Source organism: Gorilla gorilla, chromosome 16 (assembly GCF_029281585.2).
Source record: "Gorilla gorilla gorilla isolate KB3781 chromosome 16, NHGRI_mGorGor1-v2.1_pri, whole genome shotgun sequence".
NCBI lineage: Eukaryota > Metazoa > Chordata > Mammalia > Primates > Hominidae > Gorilla > Gorilla gorilla.
The window spans coordinates 45,094,866-45,116,757 of record NC_073240.2 but is presented as its reverse complement, the minus strand read 5'-3'; the positions used below and the strand labels follow the sequence as shown (position 1 = coordinate 45,116,757).

At 43.1% G+C, this 21,892-nt stretch overlaps 1 protein-coding gene across 2 annotated transcripts in view; it reads right to left on the bottom strand.

The window, feature by feature from the left end:
• The window catches only part of GOLM2 (golgi membrane protein 2), a 130,774-nt gene extending 112,010 nt beyond the window's left edge, over positions 1 to 18,764 (bottom strand). The window contains exon 1 of one of the 2 annotated variants that reach the window (XM_019011201.4): positions 17,920 to 18,764. In XM_019011201.4, coding sequence (XP_018866746.2) covers positions 17,920 to 18,246 — 327 coding nt within the window. In that variant the 5' untranslated portion in view covers positions 18,247 to 18,764. The remainder of the gene's footprint in view (positions 1 to 17,919) is intronic. The other variant, XM_031002311.3, reaches the window with a different exon arrangement.
• Between the last annotated feature and the right edge of the window lie 3,128 nt (positions 18,765 to 21,892).

Here is a 21,892-nt window from a genome sequence, read left to right as displayed (position 1 = left end):
CCCATCTCTATTAAAAATACAGAAAATTAGCCAGGCGTGGTGGTAGGCTCCTGTAGTCCCAGCTATTCGGGAGGCTGAGGCAGGAGAATGGCGTGAACCTGGGAGGCAGAGCTTACAGTGAGCGGAGATCGTACCACTGCACTTCAGCCTGGGCCACAGAGCCAGACTCTGTCTCAAAAAAAAAAAAAAAAAAAAAGAATTAGTATCATGTTACTTTCCAGCTTATGAGACAAGTCCCTGATGATAAGCAGTATAACTTGGATACAGGCATACCTTGTCTTATTGTACCTTGCTTTATGCGTTTCTTATAACCCTGCATCGAGCAAATGTATTGGCACAATTTTTCCAATAACATGTGCTCACTTCATGTCCCTATGTCACATTTTGATAATTCTCAAAATATTTCAAAATTTTCTTTATTACATCTGTCATGGTGATCTGTGATCTGTGACCTTCAATATTATTATAATTGGGGGCACCACAAACTGCACTCATAGAGGACAGTGAGTTTAATCAATAAATGTTGTGTGTGTAAATAGAATAAACAACTTTATAGAAACAGAAAGTAGAATAGAGGTTGCCAAGGGTTGGGGAGACGATAATGGGAGTTACCATGGAACAACCATTCCCCCATCTCTCTTCCTCTCCTCAGGCTTCCCTATTTCCTGAGACAAAACGATACTACAATGACCTCTAAGTGTTCAAGTAAAAGAGTTGTATGTCTCTCACTTTAAATCAAAAGCTAAACATAATTAAGCTTAGTGAAGAGGGCACGTCAAGAACACAGACAGGCCAAAAGCTAGGCCTCTTGTGCCAAACAGCCAAATTGTGAATGCAAAAGAAAAATTCTTTAAGGAAATTCAAAGTGTTACTTTAGTGAACACATGAACAACGAGAAGGCAAAACAGCCTTAATGTTGCTGATATGGAGAAAGTTTCCATGGTCCAGATAGGTCAAACTAACCACAATATTCCCTTAAACCAAAGCCTAATCCAGAGCAAGGACTTAACTCTCTTCAATTCTATGAAGGGTGAAGGGTAAAGAAGCTGTACAAGAAAAGTCGGAAGCCAGCAGAGGTTGGTTCATGAAGTTTAAAAAAAAAAAGCAATCTCCATAACATAAAGGTGCAAGGGGAAGTGGCAAGTGCTGATGAAAAAGCTGCAGCAAGTTATCCAGAAAATCTAGCTAAGATCACTGAAGGTGGCTACACTAAACAACACATTTTCCATGTAAATGAAACAGCCTTCTATTGGAAGAAGATGCCATCTAGAACTTTCATAGCTGCAGAGAAGTCAATATCTGGTTTCAAAGCTTCAAAGGACAGGCTGATTCTCCTGTTAGGGACAGCTGGTGACTTTAAGTGGAAGCCAATGCTCACTTACCTTTCCTAAAATCCTAGCCTTTAAGAATTGTGCTAAATCTGTTTTATCTGCGCTCTATAAATGGAACAACAAAGCCTGTATGATAGCACATCTGTTTATAGCATGGTTTACTGAATATTTTCAGTTCACTGTTGAGATATACTACTTAAAAAAAAGATTCCTTTCAAAATACTACTGCTCACTGACAATGTCCCTGGTCACCCAAGATCTCTGATGAAGATTTACAAGGACATTAATCTTTTCATGTCTGCTAACAGCAGCCCATGGAGCAAGGAGTAATTTCTACTTTCAAATCTTATTATTTAACAAATACCTTTCATAAGGCTATACCTGCCATGATGTAATTCCTCTGATGGATCTGGGCAAAATAAATTGAAAGTCTTCTAGAAAGAATTCACCAATCTAGATGCCATTAAGAACATTTGTAGAGGTTGGGTGCAGTGGCTCACGTCTATAATCTCAGCACTTTGAGAGACAGAGGCGGGCGGACGCTTAGGCTCAGGAGTTCAAGACCGGCCTGGGCAACACGGGGAGACCCTGTCTCTACTAAAAATAGAAAAATTAGCCAGGCGTAGAGGCCCATACCTGTGGTCCCAGCTACTCGGAGGCTGAAGTGGGAGGATCACTTGAGCTCAGGGGGTAGAGGTTGTAGTGAGCCGAGATCGCACCACTGCACTCCAGCCTAAGTGACAGATCAAGACTCTGTCTCAAAAAAAAAAAAAAAAAAAAAAATTTGTGGCTAGGCACAGTGGCCATTAATTCCATCACTTTGGGAGGCCAAGGCAGGCGAATTGCTTGGGCCTAGGATTTTGAGACCAGCCTGGATAACATGGCAAAACTCCACCTCTACAAAAAATACAAAATTAGCCAGGTATGGTGGCATGTGCCTGTAATCCCAGCTACTCGGAAGGCTGAGATAGGAGGATCACCTGAGTCCAGGGAAGTCAAGGCTGCAGTGAGCCATGAATTGTGCCACTGTACTCCAGCCTGGGCAACAGAGACTGTGTCTCAAAAAAAAGAACATTTGTGATTCATAGAAGAGGGCTAAAATATTAACAGGAACATGAGTTTGGAATAAGTTGATTCCAACTCTCATGAATGATTTTGAGGGGATTCAAGACTTCAGTGGAGGAAGTAACTGCAGATGTGGTACAAATAGCAAGAGACCTAGAATTAGGCTAGGCACGGTGGCTTATGCCTGTAATCCCAGTACTTTGGGAAGCCAGGGCAGGAGGATCACTTGAGTATGGGAGTTTGAAACCAGCCTGGGGAACATAGCAAGGCCCTGGTCTACAAACCATTTTTTAAAAATTAGCCGGGAGTGATGGCTCAGGCCTGTGGCCCAGCTACTCAGGAGGATGAGGTGGGAGAATTGCTTGACCCCAGGAGGTTGAGGCTACAGTGAGCTGTGATTGCACCACTGCATTCAGCCTAAGTGACTGAGTAAGAGAGAAAGAGAGAGAACTAGAAATAGAAGTAGAGCCTGGAGGGCTGGGAGCAATGGCTTATGCCTGTAGTCCCAGCACTCTGGGAGGCTGAGGAGGGCAGATCACTTGAGGTCAGGAGTTTGAGACCAGCCTGGCCAACCTAGTGAAACCCTGTCTCCACTAAAAGTACAAAAATTAGCCAGGTGTGGTGGCGGGCACCTGTAATCCCAGCTACTCAGGAGGCTGAGACAAGAGAATCGCTTGAACCTGTGAGGCGGAGGTTGCAGTGAGCCGAGATCATGCCATTGCACTCCAGCCTGGACACAAGAGTGAAACTCTGTCTCAAAAAAAAAAAAAAAAAGAAAAAAAAAAAAGAAGTGGAGCCTGAAGACGTGACTGAATTACTGCAATCTCATGATAAAACTTGAATAGGCCAGGGATGGTGGTTTATGCCTGTAATCCCAGGACTTTGGGAGCTTGAGGTGGGAGGATTACTTGAGGCCAGGAGTTCAAGACCAGCCCTGGGGAACATAGCAAGACCACATCTCTACAAAATTTTAAAATTAGCCAGGTGTGGCCAGGCACCATGGTTCACACCTGTAATCCTAGCACTTTGGAAGGCCGAGGCAGGCGGATCACTTAAGGTCAGGAGTTTGAGACCTACTTGGCCAACAAAACCCTGTCTCTACTGAAATACAAAAATCAGCCAGGCATGGTGGCGCATGTCTGTAATCCCAGCTACTCAGGAGGCTAAGGCACGAGAATTGCTTGAACCTGGGAGGTGGAAGTTGCGTTGAGCTGAGATCACACCACTGCACTCCAGCCTGGGTGACAGGGCGAGACTCTGTCTCAAAAAAAAAAAAAAAAAAAAAAAAAAAAATTAGCCAGGTGTGATGGCACAAGCTTGTAGTCCTAGCTGCTCCAGATGCTGAGGCAGGAGGATTGCTTGAGTCCAGAAGGTCAAGGCTGCAGTGAGCCATGATCATGCCACTGCAGTTTAGCCTGGGTGACAGAATGAGACCCTGTCACCAAAAACAAACAAACAAAAATCCAAGCTATGCTTATAACTCAAACTTTTTTTCATTATATCCCCATGAAGCTAATCCCAAGGTTTTGTTCTCTTCACTTAAACACTAAATTGAATCAGAAAAATATTTTTGAGTTTCTAAATGAATAAAATATTATTCTAGATCTACTCTAACATGTTTCAAATAAAAGATATATTCTATGTATACTAGAAAGATGAGTTGACAAGCGGTAGTTTTACATCTGAATATTTTGGTTATGTCTTCCAGAAAAGGTAGTGCAATCAGATATGTGGATAATATCTGTGGTAGCCCTAGTACATATTTATGCACCCGTTGGTTCAAGAAGCAATATAAATTGCTAAATCAATCATCAAATATTTACTGAGTCCAGACATAGGGAATAGTATGAAATATTAAGTGTTAGATTAATACTAGATTTAGACTATTTATTTATTTATTTATTTATTTATTGAGATGGAGTGTTGCTCTGTCGCCCAGGCTAGAGTGCAGTGGCGTGATCTCCACTCACTGCAACCTCCGCCTCCCAGGTTCAATTGATTCTCCTGCCTCAGCCTCCCAAGTAGCTGGGACTACAGGCGCCGCCACTACGCCCGGCTAATTTTTGTATTTTTAGTAGAGACGGGGTTTCACCATGTTGGCCAGGATGGTGTTGACCTCTGGACCTCGTGATACGCCCACCTCAGCTTCCTAAAGCGCTGGGATTACAGGTGTAAGCCACTGCGCCCGGCCTAGACTATATTTTTATAGTCAAGAAATTCACAGGCTGGATATGGTGGCTCATGCTTGTAATCCCAACGCTTTGGGAGGCCAAGGCCGGCAGATCACTTAAGTCCTGGAGTTCAAGACCAGCCTGGGCAACACAATGAAACCCTATCTCTACAAAAAAAATAAAAATTAGCTGGGTGTGGTACTGTGCACCTGTAGTCCCAGCTACCTGGGAGGCTGAGGCAGGAAGCTCGATTGAACCTGGGAGGTGGAGGTTGCAGTGAGCTGAGATGGTGACACTGCACTACAGCCTGGGCAACAGAGTGAGACCCCATCTCAAAAAAAATAGGAAAGAAAGAAAATTCACAATATACAATTGGAAGACAAGAAAAAAATTAGAACCACTAGGCGTGGTGGCTCATGCCTATAATCCCAGCACTTTGGGAGGCCGAGGTGAACAGATCACTTGAGGCCAGGAGTTTGAGACCAGCCTCGTCAACATGGCAAAACCCTGTCTTTACTAAAAACACAAAAATTAGCTGGGTGTGGTGGCATGTGCATGTAGTCCCAGCTACTTGGGAGGCTGAGGCAGGAGAATCGCTTGAACCCATGAGACAGAGGTTGCAGTGAGCCGAGATCATGACACTGCACTCCAGCCTGGGCAACAGAGTAAGACTCCATCTCAAAAAAAAAAAAAAAATTAAATGTAAAAAAGAGAGTCAATCAATGGCTTCCTATTGCCCTTAACATGACTCACAAATCTTTTCACAATCTGAATCCAGTCTCGTAGTGCAACATCAAATATTATCACACTCATTCTAGCTCCCTCATTCCACATGGTGAACTTTTTTTTTTTGAGATAGGATCTCACTCTGTTGCCCAGCCTGGAGTACAGTGGTGCCACGACCTTGGCTCCTAAGTTTTTTTTTTTTTTTTTGAGACAGGGTCTCCCTCTGTAGCCCAGGATGGAGTTCACTTGGCATGATCTTGGCTCACTGCAACCTCTGCCTCCTGGATTCAAGTAATTCTCCTGCCTCAACCTCCCGAGTAAAGGGGATTATAGGCATGCGGCACCATACCCGGCTGATATCCTGTGCTTTAAAATATGCAATAAAATAAAATATGCAACATTCTACATTTGGAACCCTCTTTTCATCTCTCCTGAGCCTCTTATCCCAAACCTCTCACTCAATCTTTGCATCATTAAATCCTGATCTTTTTTTTAGGACTCAACTAAAACTCTCAAGAATGTCATCCCTAAGCCTCTAAAATAGATTAGGTCTTCCCCTCATAGCCCCTGCTCAAGGGTAAGTCCCATAGTCAATGTATACCATATCTGTCTTGTTCACTCATTCACTATGTGATATGCATGCAGCATAGTAACTGATCCAAAATAGAAACTTGAACATATTTGTTCAATAAAGAAATTAAAATGGGGTTAAAGATGGAAGCACAGCATATGTAAACATTGAGTGGGAAAATGATAGGATAACCAAGATAAATGGGTATTATTAAAGCTAAAGGGAAGAAGTTTCAAAAAGGAGAGAAAGGAGAGATCATCAGTATAAAATGCTATAGAGAGTCAAGTTTAAGAGTGAAAATGTAGCCAGGCATGGTGGCTCATGCCTGTAATCCCAGCACTTTGAGATGCTGAGGCGGGAGGATCACTTGAGGCCAGGAGTCTGAGGCTGCAGTGAGCTATGAGAGGCCTTTGTTAATCATCAAATGAGAAAAAATGTTCCCCTAAGTTGAACTTAAATTGGATATAGAAAATTGAAATTGTAAAAGGAAAGCAAATCATTTTATATTAAATAGAAAAAGCTTCGTGGATGCAAGTTTTGAAGTCATCCTCAGGGAAAAAGTATAGTTTGGAAAAGAGAAAGAATCAGACATTAAAAGCATCTGAGCAAAAGCTCTGTGGCAACATTGTTCAAAAGAGGAACCACCTGGCCAGAAACAGTGTAAGAAAATTAGATAAAGTTAATTAAGAACAAGAAAGAGAGCCTTGAAGCACTGTGAGAAACTGAAATTACTGCATGCCCAGTCTGTCCCTAGAGAAAAGCCTGGACTTTGAATTCAAGGAAACTTTAACTCTCTTTTGAGGAAGAGGCTAACATGGGGAACTTTAAGGTCTTCAACCAAAAATTATAAGGACTAGTTCCTCCTGTTTAATGAGGTCATAAGTCAAAAGGTACTCCCTATCACTTCAGGAGACAGATGTTACATGCCACACTATAAGAACTGTTTGTTTGTCTCTATGGAGTAAGTAAAAGGGAGCTCCTTGAATGTCCTTTTACCTTTTTTCTGCACAACTAAATCCTAGTCATCATTTTTCAAAAAGCAGCTTGTTTTATGATCTTCATGGAACCTCCTGAGATTACTCAGTCCTTTATCAGGAGAGTAAGAAAAAACAGAGAAATACAAAAATAAGAAAGGGAGACAAAGAAAAGTGACAACTTGTTTCAAAGATCATTTTAGTGTATAGCACAGTAAGTGCCCAATATATTTAACAAATTTTTGTCAACTGAATTAATATACTTGGGTTTCAATAGAATAATACAAGACTAAATTTCTTCCTTCCTTCCTCCCTCCCTTCTTCCTTTCTTTCTTTTCTTTCTTCCCTCTCCCTCTCCCTTTCTTCCTCTTTCTCTCCTTCCCTCCTTCCTTCCCTCCCTTCCTTCCTTCCTTCTCTTTCCTCCTCCCCTCCCCTCCTCTCCTCTCTTCTTTTCTTTTTTCCTTTTCTTTCTTTTTTTGAGACAGGGTCTTGCTCTGTTGTCAGGCTAGGGCACAGTGGCACAATCATAGCTCCCTGCAGCCTCAAACTCCTGGGCTCAAGTGATCCTCCAGCTTAAACCTCCCAAGCAATTAAGACTTTGGGCATGTGCCACCATGCCCAGCTTTTTTTTTTTTTTTTTTTTTTTTTGCTATGTTGCCCAGGCTAGCCTCAACCTCCTGGCCTCACGTGATCCTCCTGCCTCAGCCACCCAAAGTGCTGGGATTATAGGCATGAGCCACTACACCTAGCCCCAAATTTCTTCAAGATTAGCTATACCAATGCACCCATGAAAGAAAGGAACTAATATTATTAAATGTCAAGGTTTGTATGGGACAAGCCTCTAAATATTTTACTTCATGAATCCTCTTCATTTTATGAGTGAAGAAACAGGCTTAAGGAGAGGTAACATAATGGTAGAATTATAAACTCAAGTCTGTTTGACTCCAAAAACCCTTGTTCTTTCCAGTGAACCATACTGCCACACAGTATATATTATATAAGAGTAGTTATCTAGTCAATTTGGGAGGCTGAGGCGGGCGGATCACCTGAGGTCAGGAGTTCAAGACCAGCCTGGCCAATATGGTGAAACACCGTCTCTATCAAAAATGCAAAATTTAGCTGGGTGTGGTGGTGCGTGCCTGTAATCCCAGCTACTCGGAAGGAAGAAGCAGGAGAACCACTTGAACTCCGGAAGTGGAGGTGGCAGTGAGCTGAGATCGCGCCACTGCACTCCAGCCTGGGCGACAGAACGAGACTCTGTCTCAAAAAAAAAAAAAAAAAAAACAATTATCTAGTCAAAAAATCAAATTAACTTTTAAGTATGCATTTGTGTATTTGTTTCCTAGGCTGATGTAACAAAGTGCCACAAACTGAATAGCATAAAGCAGAAATGTATTGTCTCACAGTGCTAGAGGATGGTTTCGGAGGCTAGAAGTCCAAAATCAAGGTGTTGGCAAAGCCTTGTTCCCACTGGAGCCTCTAGGGGGAGGCTCCTGGCTTCTGGCTTCTGGTAGCCCTGGGCATTCCTTGGTTTGTGGAAACATAACTCCAATCTCTGCCTTTATCTGCCATGCGGTCTCTGCAATGTGTCTGTGTGTCTCTGTGTATTCATGCACCTGGTGTTCTCCCTAATTCTATTTTTTTTTCTTATAAAGATACCAGTTATAATGGAATAGGGGCCACCCTAATCCAGTATGACCTCATTTTAACTTGATTACATCTGCAAAGACCCTATTCCCAAAATAAGATAACATTCACAGGTGATTTAGACTTCAATATATCCTTTTAGGGGATACAAATCAACCTCGTACATTTTGTAACAGCACTAAGAACTATTTTTCCCACAGGAAAAAATTTAAAACACAGTCCTTCCTCAAGGAACTTAAAATTTCGTTGAGAAAACGAAGTTCACACACAATAAGCTATTAGTAAAAAATGAACAAAATAAGTTAATGAAGCTCAAACAATAAATGTAAATGGTGTATAAAGAAGGAAAAGCATGGCTGGGAGCAGTGGCTCATACCTGTAATCCCAGCACTTTGGGAGGCCCAGGTGGGTGGATCACCTGAGGTTAGGAGTTTGAGACCAGCCTGGCCAATGTGGTAAAACCCCATCTTAACTAAAAATACAAAAAAAAAAAAAAAATTAGCCGGCCATGGTGGTGGGTACCTATAATCCCAGCTACTTGGGAGGCTGAGGCTAGAGAATCGCTTGAACCTGGGAGGCGGAGGTTGCAGTAAGCTGAGATCGCGCCATTGCACTCCAGCCTGGGCGACAAGAGCAAAACTCCATCTCAAAAAAAAAAAAAAAAAAAAGAAGGAAAAGCATATTCCAGGTCAGAAGTCCCAGGGGGCTTCATAGTGGACATGGATCAGAAGCTGGATAAAAGATTGGTAGAATAGGCCAGGTGTGGTGGCTCATGCCTGTAATCCCAGCACTTTGGGAGGTCAAGGTGGGCGGTTCACAAGGTCAGGAGTTCAAGACCAGCTTGGCCAACATGGTGAAACCCCATCTCTATTAAAAATACAAAAAAATTTAGCCAGGCCTGGTGGTGCGTGCCTGTAATCCCAGCTACTCAGGAGGCTGAGGCAGGAGAATTGCTTAAACCCGGGAGGCGGAGGTTGCAATGAGCCAAAATTGCGTCACTGTACTGCAGCCTGGGCAACAGAGCAAGACTCCATCTCAAAAAAAAAAAAAAAGTCCAGGCGCGGTGGCTCACACCTGTAATCCCAACACTTTGGGAGGCCGAGGCAGGTGGATCATGAGGTCAGGAGATCAAAACAGAGACCATCCTGACTAACACAGTGAAACCCCTTCTCTACTCAAAATACAAAAAATTCAGCTGGGCCTGGTGGCGGGCGCCTGTAGTCCTAGCTACTCAGGAGGCTGAGGCAGGAGAATGGTGTGAACCCGGGAGGCGGAGCTTGCAGTGAGCCAAGATCACACCACTGCACTCCAGCCTGGGCAACAGAGCAAGACTCTGTCTCAATTAAAAAAAAAAAAAAAAAAAAAAAATTGGTATAATAAATATACAGAAAAGAGGCAAGAAACTAAGAGTCAAACAGCAGGAACAAAGGCACAGAAACAGGAATTAACATGATACAGAAAGGCAGGTGGGAAGGCAAAAGTAAGCAAAACAATCAGCCTGAAATACAATTTGGGTCAGGAGATAGTGGGAGACAAAGGTAGCTAGAGCCATTCTATGGAAGACCTTAAAGATGAGACAGCAGAATTCTAACCTGATGTAGTCAGTGAGTAATACAGCCACTCTGAAAATAAGGTTTGAGGAAGTTCAGGCTGGCTTCACAGGAGAACTGACAAAAAGAAATGGAGACCAAGGAAAGGGGACTAGTTAGGGATCTGCCAAGTTCTCTATTCTGCAGTCAGAATGACGTTTTTTTAATTCGATCAAGTAACTCCTCTGCATGTTGAAGCACTCAATATGATATACTGAAGGAATCAAAGACAACACCAAATTTCTAACCTCAGTCTTAAATAACGGTTGCATGGGCATCATTTATAGGAACCAAGAAGGTAGGAAAGGGATATCGTTTGGAAGAGTTATCAGTTTTGATTGGTTTATGAATAATTTGAGGTAGAAATTACAGTTAAAAGTTGGCCAGATTATGGCTGGTGAGGCAGAGACAAAGGCAGGAATTATCATGTGCAGCATATTAGAACTGTAGAAGGTTGATACTCAAATTACAGAAGAACAGGCAAGCTCTAGGGAGTCAGCTGACACCTATGGGAGGAGCCAACTAAGCCGAACTGGAAATGAACCAGGAAACTGAAAACAAACAAATAACAAAAACAGTCAGACATTCAGGAGCAAAGGGTGAGGCAGGTAGGCTAGGGCTGGGACCAGATCTTGGGCAGGAACACAGACAGAGTCCCATCCTGGAAAAAAGGCAGAAAAGAAATAAGGAAGTAGCTGTAGAATAACAATGTAGTAGGCACTGTTTTAAGAATTTTAATCAATTTACTCAAACCTCTCAAGAATAAGAGAGACTACTATTATATTCCAAAATTTTTCCCAAAAAAACATTTTTTTGTAATACGCTTCTCACCCTCCTTTCTGACACATGACCTTTTCTCCATTCAACTAAAGGCATAGGCTGCCTCAAGGAAAATTATGGTTGTTAAAGGGAAAAAAGGTCATTTACTATTCAGCTTCAAACCTCAAAACTGATGTGTGTGTATGTGTGTGTGTGTGTGTGTAATAAAACGACAATTTTGAGGACTTTTTCTACATTCTAACAGCTCCTTTTATTTATCAAGAGCTTGACTTGCCACAGCTGGACCACATAGCTTTAGTATGAGCTACAGTTTGCAAGAATCCAAGTTTAGGAGCCAAGCACAGTAGTGCACACCTGTAGTTTCAGCTACTCAGAAGGCTTAAACAGGAGGACCTTCGCTTGAGCCCAGGAGTTCCTGGCTGTGGTGTGCTATGATCACACCTATGAATAGCTACTGCATTCTAGCCTGGGCAATGTAGTAAGACCCCATCTCTTTAAAAGAAAAAGAGAGAGAGAATAATAATCAAAGTTAAGAGACATGCCCTGTACTGAGGAAAGAGAAATAAGGACTTTTCTGATAAAAGAGGAAATAAAAGGGTGTGTGTGTGTGTGTGTGTGTGTGTGTATGTGTGTATGTGTGGTGGATCTCCCTTCTTCTAAGATGAACTGTGTTTCCCCCAAATTCACATGTTGAAGTCCCAGCCTCCAGGATCTCAGAATGTAACTGTATTTGGAGACAAGGTCTTTAAAGTGCTTAAGTTACAGTGGGTCTAATCCAATATGACTCGTATCCTTTTAAGAAGAGGAAAAGACACCAAGGATGTGTGCATACAGAGGGACTATAATGTCACAATAAAGCAGCAAGAAGGTTGCCATCTGCAAGCCAAGGAGAGAAGTTCAGAGAAAAACAACCCTGCTGGCACCTTGGTCTTAGACTTCCAACCTTCAAATATGTGAGAAAATAAATTTCTGCTGTTTAAGCCACCTAGTCTGTGGCATTTTGTTATGGCAGCCCTAGCAAACTAATACACCCCTCCAGGCTGAAACCCCTTAGAGGGAAGTTTAAAAAATCAGAAAGTTTGAGGGAATCTCAGAGAAGTGGGGGTTGTTTCTCACTTCTTTGGACAAGACAGGAGCAACTTAAAGCTCCCTTAAAGAATTTCCATGTTCAAGGCCGGATGTGGTGGGTCATGCCTGTAATCCCAGCACTTTGGGAGGCCAAGGTGGGCAGATCACTTGAGGTCAGGAGTTAAAGACCAGCCTGGCCAACATGGTGAAACCCTGTCTCTACTAAAAAATCAAAAATTAGCCATGGTGGCATGCGCCTGTAGTCTCAGCTACTCAGGAGGATGAGGCAGGAGAATCACTTCAGCCCGGCGGGTGGAGGCTGAAGTGAGCTGAGATTGCGCCACTGTGCTCCAGCCTGGGTGACAGAGTGAGGCTCCATCTCAGAAAAAAAAAAAAGGAATTTATATGTTTAGTAACCCAGGTAACAGACTGGAAGTGACAGAATGGCATAATAATGTGAAAGAAACCAAATATCACCTTTCTGATTCCTCTGGAGAAAGGATTCCTTGATTTCCAAAGATAACCTTATAGTAGCAACGAGCATATCTGCCAAGCAGACCTTGGTTTCTTTTTTTTTTCTGAGACAGAGTCTTACTCTGTTGCCCAGGCTGGAGTGCAGTGGCACAATCTTGGCTCACTGCAACCTCTGCCTCCCAGTTCAAACGATACTCCTCCCAAGTAGCTGGGATTACAGGCGCCCCCCACCATGCCCAGTTAATTTTTGTTTTTTTTGTGGTGGTGGTGTTTTTTTTTTGTTTTGTTTTTTGTTTTTGAGTCTCGCTGTCCTCCAGGCTGGAGTGCAATGGCATGATCTCAGCTCACTGCAACCTCTGCCTGCCGGGTTCAAGCAATTCTCCTGCCTCAGCCTCCCAAGTAGCTGGGACTACAGGTGCGCGCCACCATACCCGACTAATTTTTTGTATTTTCAGTAGAGACGGAGTTTCACCATGCTAGCCAGGCTGGTCTCGAACTCCTGACCTTGTGATCTGCCTGCCTCAGCCTCCCAAAGTGCTGGGATTACAGGCGTGAGCCACCGTGTCTGGCCCAATTTTTGTATTTTTAAGTAGAGACGGGGTTTCACCATGTTAGTCAGGGTGTTCTTGAACTCCTGACCTCAAGAGATCCACTAGCCTCAGCCTCCCAGTGTTGGGACTACAGGCGTGAGCCACCATGCCCAGCTGCAGACCTTGGTTTCTAACGCCATTCTCCAATAAAAGGAACCAGGGTTCCTTGGAGAAATGGCTGACTCTAGGGCTGGAGTAGGAAACGTATAGATAGGCCTAGAGCATCTAAAAGTACCAAAAAGTAAGAAAGGGGTATGTCACAATGAAACTGGGTGTAGGGTATGTGGAAATTCTCTGTACTTTCTGGCACTATAAAAGTAAGAAGGGGATACAGGAGTTAATGAAGGAGCTCTCCAATGGCCAGAGCCAGAACAATTTGAGCAACAAAAAAATAAACTAATATTGGATTATAAGCCAAAGTACAAAATAAATATCCATGAGTCCATACCAATACAAGTAAATTATTAAGTTAATAAATGAGGGAGAAGAGACAAATCTCCTTTGCAGAAGAATTCCATATAGTTTATGTTGATACTCTGTCCTTAAGGAGGAAAAACATAACTACCCACTCATTAAGTGAGGGTGAACATACTTTCTTCCAAAGTGTACAGTATGGAAACAGATTTTTTTTTAAGAGTACATTATAGTGGAGAAACCTGACAAGCACTATCTCACGCCAGGTGATAGAGGTTAACACAAGTAGTGATAAATCATTTTGAAAAACGTACCCATGATATGATGTGTTGAGACTGGTACTTTACTTCTGTGGTCTTTGTCCCAAAACCCACAACCCCAGTCTAATCCTGAGAAAAGACTCAGACAATTCCCAATTGAGGGACATTCTACATAAAACACCTAATCAGTAATCCTTAAAATTGTCAAGATTATCAAAAACAAGAAAAGGTCTAAAAAACAAGGAAAGGCTGAAAAGAAGCTTCAGGAGACATAATGTCTAAATGTAACGTAACTCTGGATGAGACCCTGGAATTAAAAAAGGACAGCAGGCGAAAACTGAAGAAATCTGAATAAAGTACGGACTTTCATAATAAGATATCAATACTGGTTCATTAATTGTAACAAATACATCATACTTATGTTAAGATGTTAATAATAGGGAAGACTGGGTGTGGGGTATATAAAAACTCCCTGTACTATCTTTGCAATAATTTTCCAGATCTAAAACTGTTAAGTGGCCAGGTATGGTGGCTCACACCCAGCACTTTAGAAGGCCAAGGCAGGAGGATCACTTGAGGCCAGGAACTGGAGACCAGCCTGGACAAGATAATAAGACCCTCATCTCTACCAAAAAATAAAAAATTAGACCATCATGGTGGCATGCACCTATAGTCCCAGCTACTTGGGAGGCCGAGGTGGGAGGATCGCTTGAGCCCAGGAGTTTAAGGCTGTAGTAAGCTATGATCGCACCACTGCTCTCCAGCCTGGGTGACAGAGCAAGACCCTGTCTCAAAACAAACAAACAACAATAACAATTTAAAAAACCCTGAAAAACTGTTAAGTTTAAAAGACAGAGACCAAGACTACCCTTTCTACTAAGCAGCTCAGAGAGTCCTCATTAACCCCAAGAACAGACATTCACAAGCAGCCCAAGAAAGTTGTTATAGCCAGCTCAAAATACAGAAGTGGCACACCAAGTGCTGTGGCACACACCTAGAATCCCAGCACTTTGTGAGCCCAAGGCAAGATCACTTGGAGCCAGGAGTTTGAAAGCAGCCTGGGCAACATAGAGACACCCTATCTCTACAAAACTCAAAAAAGAAAAAACTTTTAAAAATATACAGAACTAGCCGGGTGCGGTGGCTCATGCCTGTAATCTCAGCACTTTGGGAGGCCAAGGCTGGTGGATCACGAGGTCAGGAGATCGAGACCATCTTGGCTAACATGGTGAAACCCCGTCTCTACTAAAAATACAAAAAATTAGCTGGGCATGGAGGTGGGCGCCTGTAGTCCCAGCTACTCAGGAGGCTGAAGCAGAGAATGGCGTGAACCCAGGAGGCGGAGCTTGCAGTGAGCCTAGATCACACCACTGCACTCCAGCCTGGTTAACCGAGCGAGACTCTGTCTAAAAAAAAATATATATATATATATATATATATGTATGTATACACATATACACACACAGAACTGACATTCAATAAGAGATACAGTCTTGTGAGCCAGCTGCATAAAATATTAGCCAAACACTTAAAAGTAGTTAAGATACCCAGGGCAATATTTCCCAAACTAGTGGGCTTTGCTATATTATTCTGTACCATAATAGGTAGGCCATGAAAATAGTAACCTGTGATCAAATAAACTAAACAAGACTGAGTTAAACAAAATTGAATAGCCTTCTTTATTAATGGATTTCTCAGAGCTTTTATATTCTAGCAGGCATTATGAATTCCAAGAGGAGGATACACTAACATTTCCCTCCAAAAGAGGTTTTCTTTTTTTTCTCCTCACCACCTAAGAAATATTACAAGAAGGGTATTCTGTTTAACACTACTTTGGGGAATACTGCTCTTATGGAAAAGCAAAGGCTCAATAACAGAGTCCCTTATTAGGTGACTGGAAAGAAAAAATAAATCCAGCGAAGAATATAGTGAAGAAGATAAGACTGGAGAGTCCAGTATTACAGAAGCAAGAAAGAAAATAGTTTCCAAACAGCTAGAGACAATCAACAGGATCAAACTACTGGGAGGTCAAATACAGTAAGAAAAAAAATATTCTTTGGTTTTGACTAGGAAGACTGCCATTTGTGACCTTCAAGAGAATAGTTTCAAAAAAGGGGAGGAAAGAAAGATGGCAGACATTTTAAGATTAGGATGGTTATGAAAAAATAGGTAGATGGAACATTTGTAGACCATCAATAATTTGACTTTAGCAATGAAAGTGAAAAAACAAATGGGTTGGTTGGGAGAAAGGAATATATAGATTTTTTTTCCTTTACTGAGAACAGGGGACACCCACATACTGTTGAAGGTAAAAAGTGAAACAAACTGAAAGAGACTGACAGTTCAGTAGAGCTGGGCAAGGTGGTGCACACCTGCAGTCCCAGCTATTCAGAGGCTGAAGCAGGAGGATCACTTGAGCTCAGGAGTTCAATGCTATAGTGCATCATGCGTGTGTAACAGCTACTGCACTCCAGCCTGGGCAACACAATGAGACCCTGTCTCTTTAAAAAAAAAAAAAAAAAAGAGGCTGGGCATGGTGGCTCACGCCTGTAATCCCAGCACTTTGGGAGGCTGAGGCGGGCGGATCACCTGAGGTTGGTAGTTCAAGACCAGCCTGACCAACATTGAGAAACCCCTTCTCTACTAAAAATACAAAATTAGCCAGGCGTGGTGGTGCATGCCTGTAATCCCAGCTACTCAGGAGGCTGAAGCAGGAGAATTGCTTGAACCCCCGGGGGGCGGAGGTTGCAGTGAGCTGAGATCACGCCATTGCACTCCTGCCTGGGCAACAAGAACAAAACTCCGTCTCGAAAAACAACAACAACAACAACAAAAAGTCCAATGGATGAAAGAATGGAATCAAGAGTATTAATTACAACAAGAGACTTTCCTTTGAGACCAGAGAGAAGAATGTGAATTGTAATGCTTAACCATGCCAAGTAGGAAGACCTTACTTTAATACTCCAAACTTTCATGGATTTCTACCTACTCTGCCCGAGAGTTTTTCAGTCTTTAGAGTTAAGCATGCAGCGCACATATAAATGTACTGATTCCTTGACCCTATCAGAGCATGTCTATGTTATGGTGAAGAGCAGGGGGTTATAGGGAAGCACTTAGCTGAGGGCCTTAATCTTCATGAAATAAGAAAGCCAGGTAGAGGCTGTCAACAGGAAAGTTAGAAGCTCACACACAGTTTTATTTATAATGACTTACCCTTAAGTGATTTTGATATGCAAAGTAAAACTTGTAATTATAATGGGCATTTACACACAAAAATGTGAAGATTACCAAAGAAGTGTATAGAAAGGCATCTACTATCCTGCCCAGAAATTTTCATAACTCTACTATACCTACAGAAGTTGCTAAGTCATAAACTATTAATATAGTTACCAATGAGCTAATTAAAACAAGGATTATTTAGTAGCAAGTATGATTACAGTTCAATTTTAAACTTTTTATATTTAAAACTTTGTATAGTTTTCCATCTGCATAAAACACCAACCCTAATAGCAACTTAGCTATACAAAATTTCATTCTATTTTCTCTCAATGAAGACACTGACATGACATTCCACTGCTTAAAATTTATTTTCAGATTCTAATCTTTTGGCTGATTTCATTAACAATTCAAATTGAGTAGATAATGATGGATCATCTATGTCCAAGACACAAGTGTGTCTCACATATAGCTCGAGGGCCCATCTATCATAACATTTTGATCACAAAAAGGCAGTCATAGCTGATTATTTAGTCATTCAATACATCACCCTATAGAGATTTTAAAAGTCACACAGCTTAAAAAATATATGGTGACTACCATAAGTAGAGGAGTCAGAGGCGGCTTCATTCTTTAAATAACGAAATTAATATTGATCAGTGCGCACGGAATAAAAATGAGACAATAACCACACCAAACCTGGCAGTCGCCAGATTTGTGTGTCTTTGAAGGTAAGGGGGCCACACAGGCCAGATGATTACTACTGCCAACTCACCAGCTGAGCTTAGAGAATAGGCAGCATCCGCACACAGTCCACTCTTGAGAACCAGAATTTACAGTCATTTTTTTCTGGCAGGGACCAGAGAACGTGGCACTGATAAACTGGGAAAAGTCTGACAGAAACAGGGTTGTTGGGGGTGAAAGGAGCCTTCAGGACTGAAATACTGGAAGGGATAAGACAACAGCTAGCGGATTAACATCCCGCCCCAGATCCCGGAGAGAAAAGAAACCATGGGGGTTGAAGAGAAAGGGGTCGTCCTTACCTTGTCATCCTCGCATCTCTTCCCGAGGCCCTCTCTGGCCTGCAGCCGGCTGCTGAGGCGGCCGTAGTCGGCCTCCTTCTGGTCGATCTGTTTCTTGTGTGTGTCCACCAACAACAAGAGGTCCGAATTGCGCTTTTCCAGCCGCCCGCGGGCCACTTCGGTGCGCTGGACCTGGCCCTGCAGCTCGGCCACCTCCTCCTGAAGCAGGACGTGGCGGGAGGAGATGCTCCAGTAGTTGAAGGCGAGGACGACGATCACCACCAGCAGCACCACCAGCACGAGAGAGGGCAGGCGGCCAGCCCGCCGGTTGGCCCCGAAACCCACCATGGGGCCAAATCGGGCTGTACCCTAGGGGCCTCGCCGCAGACACCTGCAGGCAGAAGCCCAGGCCTCGGCTGGAGTTGCCCGGCGGACACGGCCCCAGGGCCGGGCGAGGGAGGAGGCGGGCTTATCGGTCGGCTGCGAGCCGGAGAAGGGGGCGGGGCCGCAAGCCGCAGGTCCCTCCCCGCCCCCCTCCTCAAATCCGGCCAAAACGCGTTCCGGAGGCTTTGAACCCGACCCTGCACCTGCCCAAGGGAACCGGGAGAACCCAGCTGCCAGCTTCCCCCAAACCCAACACCTCACGGTTGGGAGGCGGGGAAAAAATACCGGAAAGGGGCGGATTTACCCTGGCCCCACCCACTAGCTGGGGCCGGGTCGTCTAGGGGACCATTTCCGAGTTTCCGTCGACACCCCTCTTGTCGCGAGAACGTTGCTTCCTCTCGTCTCTCTCTCTCTCTCTCTCTCTCTCTCTCTCTCTCTCTCTCTCTCTCTCTCTCTCTCTCTCTCTCTCTCTCTCTCTCCCCCTCTCTCTCCCTCCCTCCCTCCCTCCCTCTCTCTCTCTCTCTCTCCGTCTCTCTCTCCCTCCCTCCTTCCCTCTCTCTCTCTCTCCCTCTCTCCCTCTCTCTCTCTCTCTCTCTCCCTCCCTCTCTCCTTCCCTCTCTCTCTCTCTCTCCTCTCTCTCGCTCTCTCCGTCTCTCTCTCCCTCCCTCCCTCCCTCCCTCCCTCTCTCCCTCTCTCCCTCTCCCTCTCCCTCTCTCTCTCTCTCTCTCTCTCTCTCTCTCGTCTCCGGGTTCTCTCTCGCTCGCTCGCTCTCGCTCTAGCTCTCGCTCTCTCTCTCTCTCCCCGCCCAGAGTTTTCTCTGTCGCGTAGGGTGTTGTGTTAATTTTGGTGGTCTCAGATGTCTCAGGTACCTGGGTCGGAGTCCTTTCTGTTGTTATCTACTGGATTCCCTTGATTCAAGGCCTAGGGAGTTCCTGCCCTACACTGGCCCTCGCGAAAATATTTGTCTTTGAGGACGTCTGGGGCTGCGACCGCGGAATAGAAAAAAATAGTAGGTGAGCTGCAGCCAAAAAGGGGCGACTAGAAAGGTTTTGTACTTGCTTCTGTAGAAGGGGAATTTCTCTTTTATGCTAATGATGTGGAAAGAAAAAACAAAAAGACCGTAAAATAGCGATGCCCTAAACATAATGGAGAAAAGCGGGAGAAACCAAGCTTTAGGACTGAAAGGGGTGGTGCCAGTCTCGTTTCCTAGGTTACTGCTTTCACGAACCGAAAGAATTTCAGAATGTGGCGAGCTCCAATTTTTAAACGCACTGCTGCTTTTGCCTCAGCTGGGCTTCCAAACAGAAAGTCCAGAAGCTGCCCTCGATGAATCGTAACTAATGCACTGTTACTGCCAGCGAACACATTCTGGGTTAGAAATAATAGCTCTAACAAATTGTTTTGCGCGCCTAGTCTCATATTATCTTCTCAACAACGCAATTTTACAGATGAAGAATCCAAGACACATAGATGTTTGGGAACTTTCTCTTATCTGGTTTTAAATAGGCTTGAATCCAGATCATTGGACTCTGAACACCATTGCTGTCTGCATATAGCAGACTGTTTATATGTTAAGTGTGAATTTCAGTAATGCAAAAAAACAAAACAAAACCTGCCTCTTTTGTTTTTTTCTGCATAATTCTTTTGTCCGTGCATAGAAAAATAAAAAGGTACTGGCTCTAACCTGTTTAAGGAGAGGATGGGGTTGCCTTATTTTTCAGACCTCAGGTTGAAGAACTTCCATGAGTATAAAACCTCAAGAAGGAAAAACCTTGGTATTTTTTATTCGAATCAGAGTGATATGATTTTGAGGCAGGAAGACTTGTCATCTTTGAATAATTATTCTGTGCTTCCTATCCTCAAAAATTATTTCCCTAAGTCCCGTAGTAGCGTAGAATTATTGCATCTTCAAAGAACAATGATTACTCTCTCAGATGCAGTACAGAAAACCACCACCAAAATTATTAATACTTGGTTCACATCAGAAATGAGCTCTGGCTTCATAAGATCTAAGAAATCCTCTCCACTCTCAGAAGACAAGCCGACTTGGGCAAAAGGAAGCAAAGCAAAAATGAGAAATCGTTAACTATAAAAAGCCTTTCCATCTCTGCTTTCCTCAACTCATATTGGCCTTGCTCTGCTCAACCAGCAATCGAAAATTATTCTAGGCCGGGCGCGGTGGCTCACCCCTGTAGCCCCAGCTACTCGGGAGGCTGAGGCAGGAGAATCACTTGAATCGGTGAGGCGGAGGTTGCAGTGAGCCGAGATCGTGCCATTGCACCCCATCTTGGGCAGCAGAGTGAGACTCCGTCTGAAAAGAAAAAAAAATTATTCTATAAAGTTATGTTAACTACTTAAGATTGACTGTTCCCACGAGTGTTTTCAGTTTTACATAGGCAAATCTAAAAGTATAAATATTGTGCAAAACACATACACATACATTTCCTCAACAGATGTTTAATAGAACTATTGGGTACCATTATTCCATTTTACAGGTGCAGAGGTAACTTGCCGAAAGTCATTTATGTAGTAAATGGCCGAGATGACCAATCCTCTTTCCACTCTTCCCCAGAGGATTTTTTTTTCCATTTTGATGGTTGTCTCATCAATCTGTTCCTCCTACTGAATACAAACCAGATATTAAGACAGTGTTTAAGTGCCCTCCCATATGTAGTTCTGAGTTAGACATTAAACAAATTAAGGTAAAAGTCAATTCCTTAAACCAGGTAATCAAAGTTAACATCAACAGTGATGTCCTGTTGATAGTATGTATTGGTGATACAATATGATGATTGTAGCACTCTGTGTGGTCTTCTTCACAAAGACTCATAACCCTAGTCTACTCATGAGAAAAACATCAGACAAATCTCAGTGGAAGGACATTCTAAAAAATACTTGACCAGTATTCCTCAAACTTGTCAAGGTCATCAAAAAGAAGGAAAATTGGAAAATCTTTAATGGCCAAGAGAAGCTTAAGGAGACATGATGATTAAATGTATCCTGGATGGGATCCTGGAACACGAAAAGGACATTAGGTAAAAACTAAGGAAATCTGAATAAAGTATGGATGTTAGTTAATAATAATATATCAGTACTGATTCATTAATTGTGACAAATGCACCATACTAATGCAGGGGAAACGGTGTGGGATATATGGGAACTCTACTATTTTCACAATTTTTCTGTAGATCTAAAGCTGCTAAAAAATTATTTTTAAAAAGTCCATTCCTGTCTTTTAGAATATGTTATCAAGTATAGACATAAATATGATATAACTGTAAAGGCAGTGTAATCATAGATAAATAATGTTTCTTGTGGTTTTTTTGTTTGTTTTATTTTGTTTTTTAAAAGATGGGGTCTTGCCCTGTCACCCAGGCTAGAGTGCAGTGGCTCGATCTCGGATCTCAGCTCACTGCAGTCTTGACCTCCCCAGCTCAAGTGATCCTCCGGCCTCGATCCCAGAAGTAGCTAGGACTACAGGTGCCCGCCCCACGTGCAGCTAATTTTTGTATTTTTTGTACAGACAGGGTTTTGCCATGTTGCCCAGGCTGATTCTGAACTCCTGAGTTCAAGTAATCCTGCTGCCTGGGCCTCCGAAAGTGCTGGGATT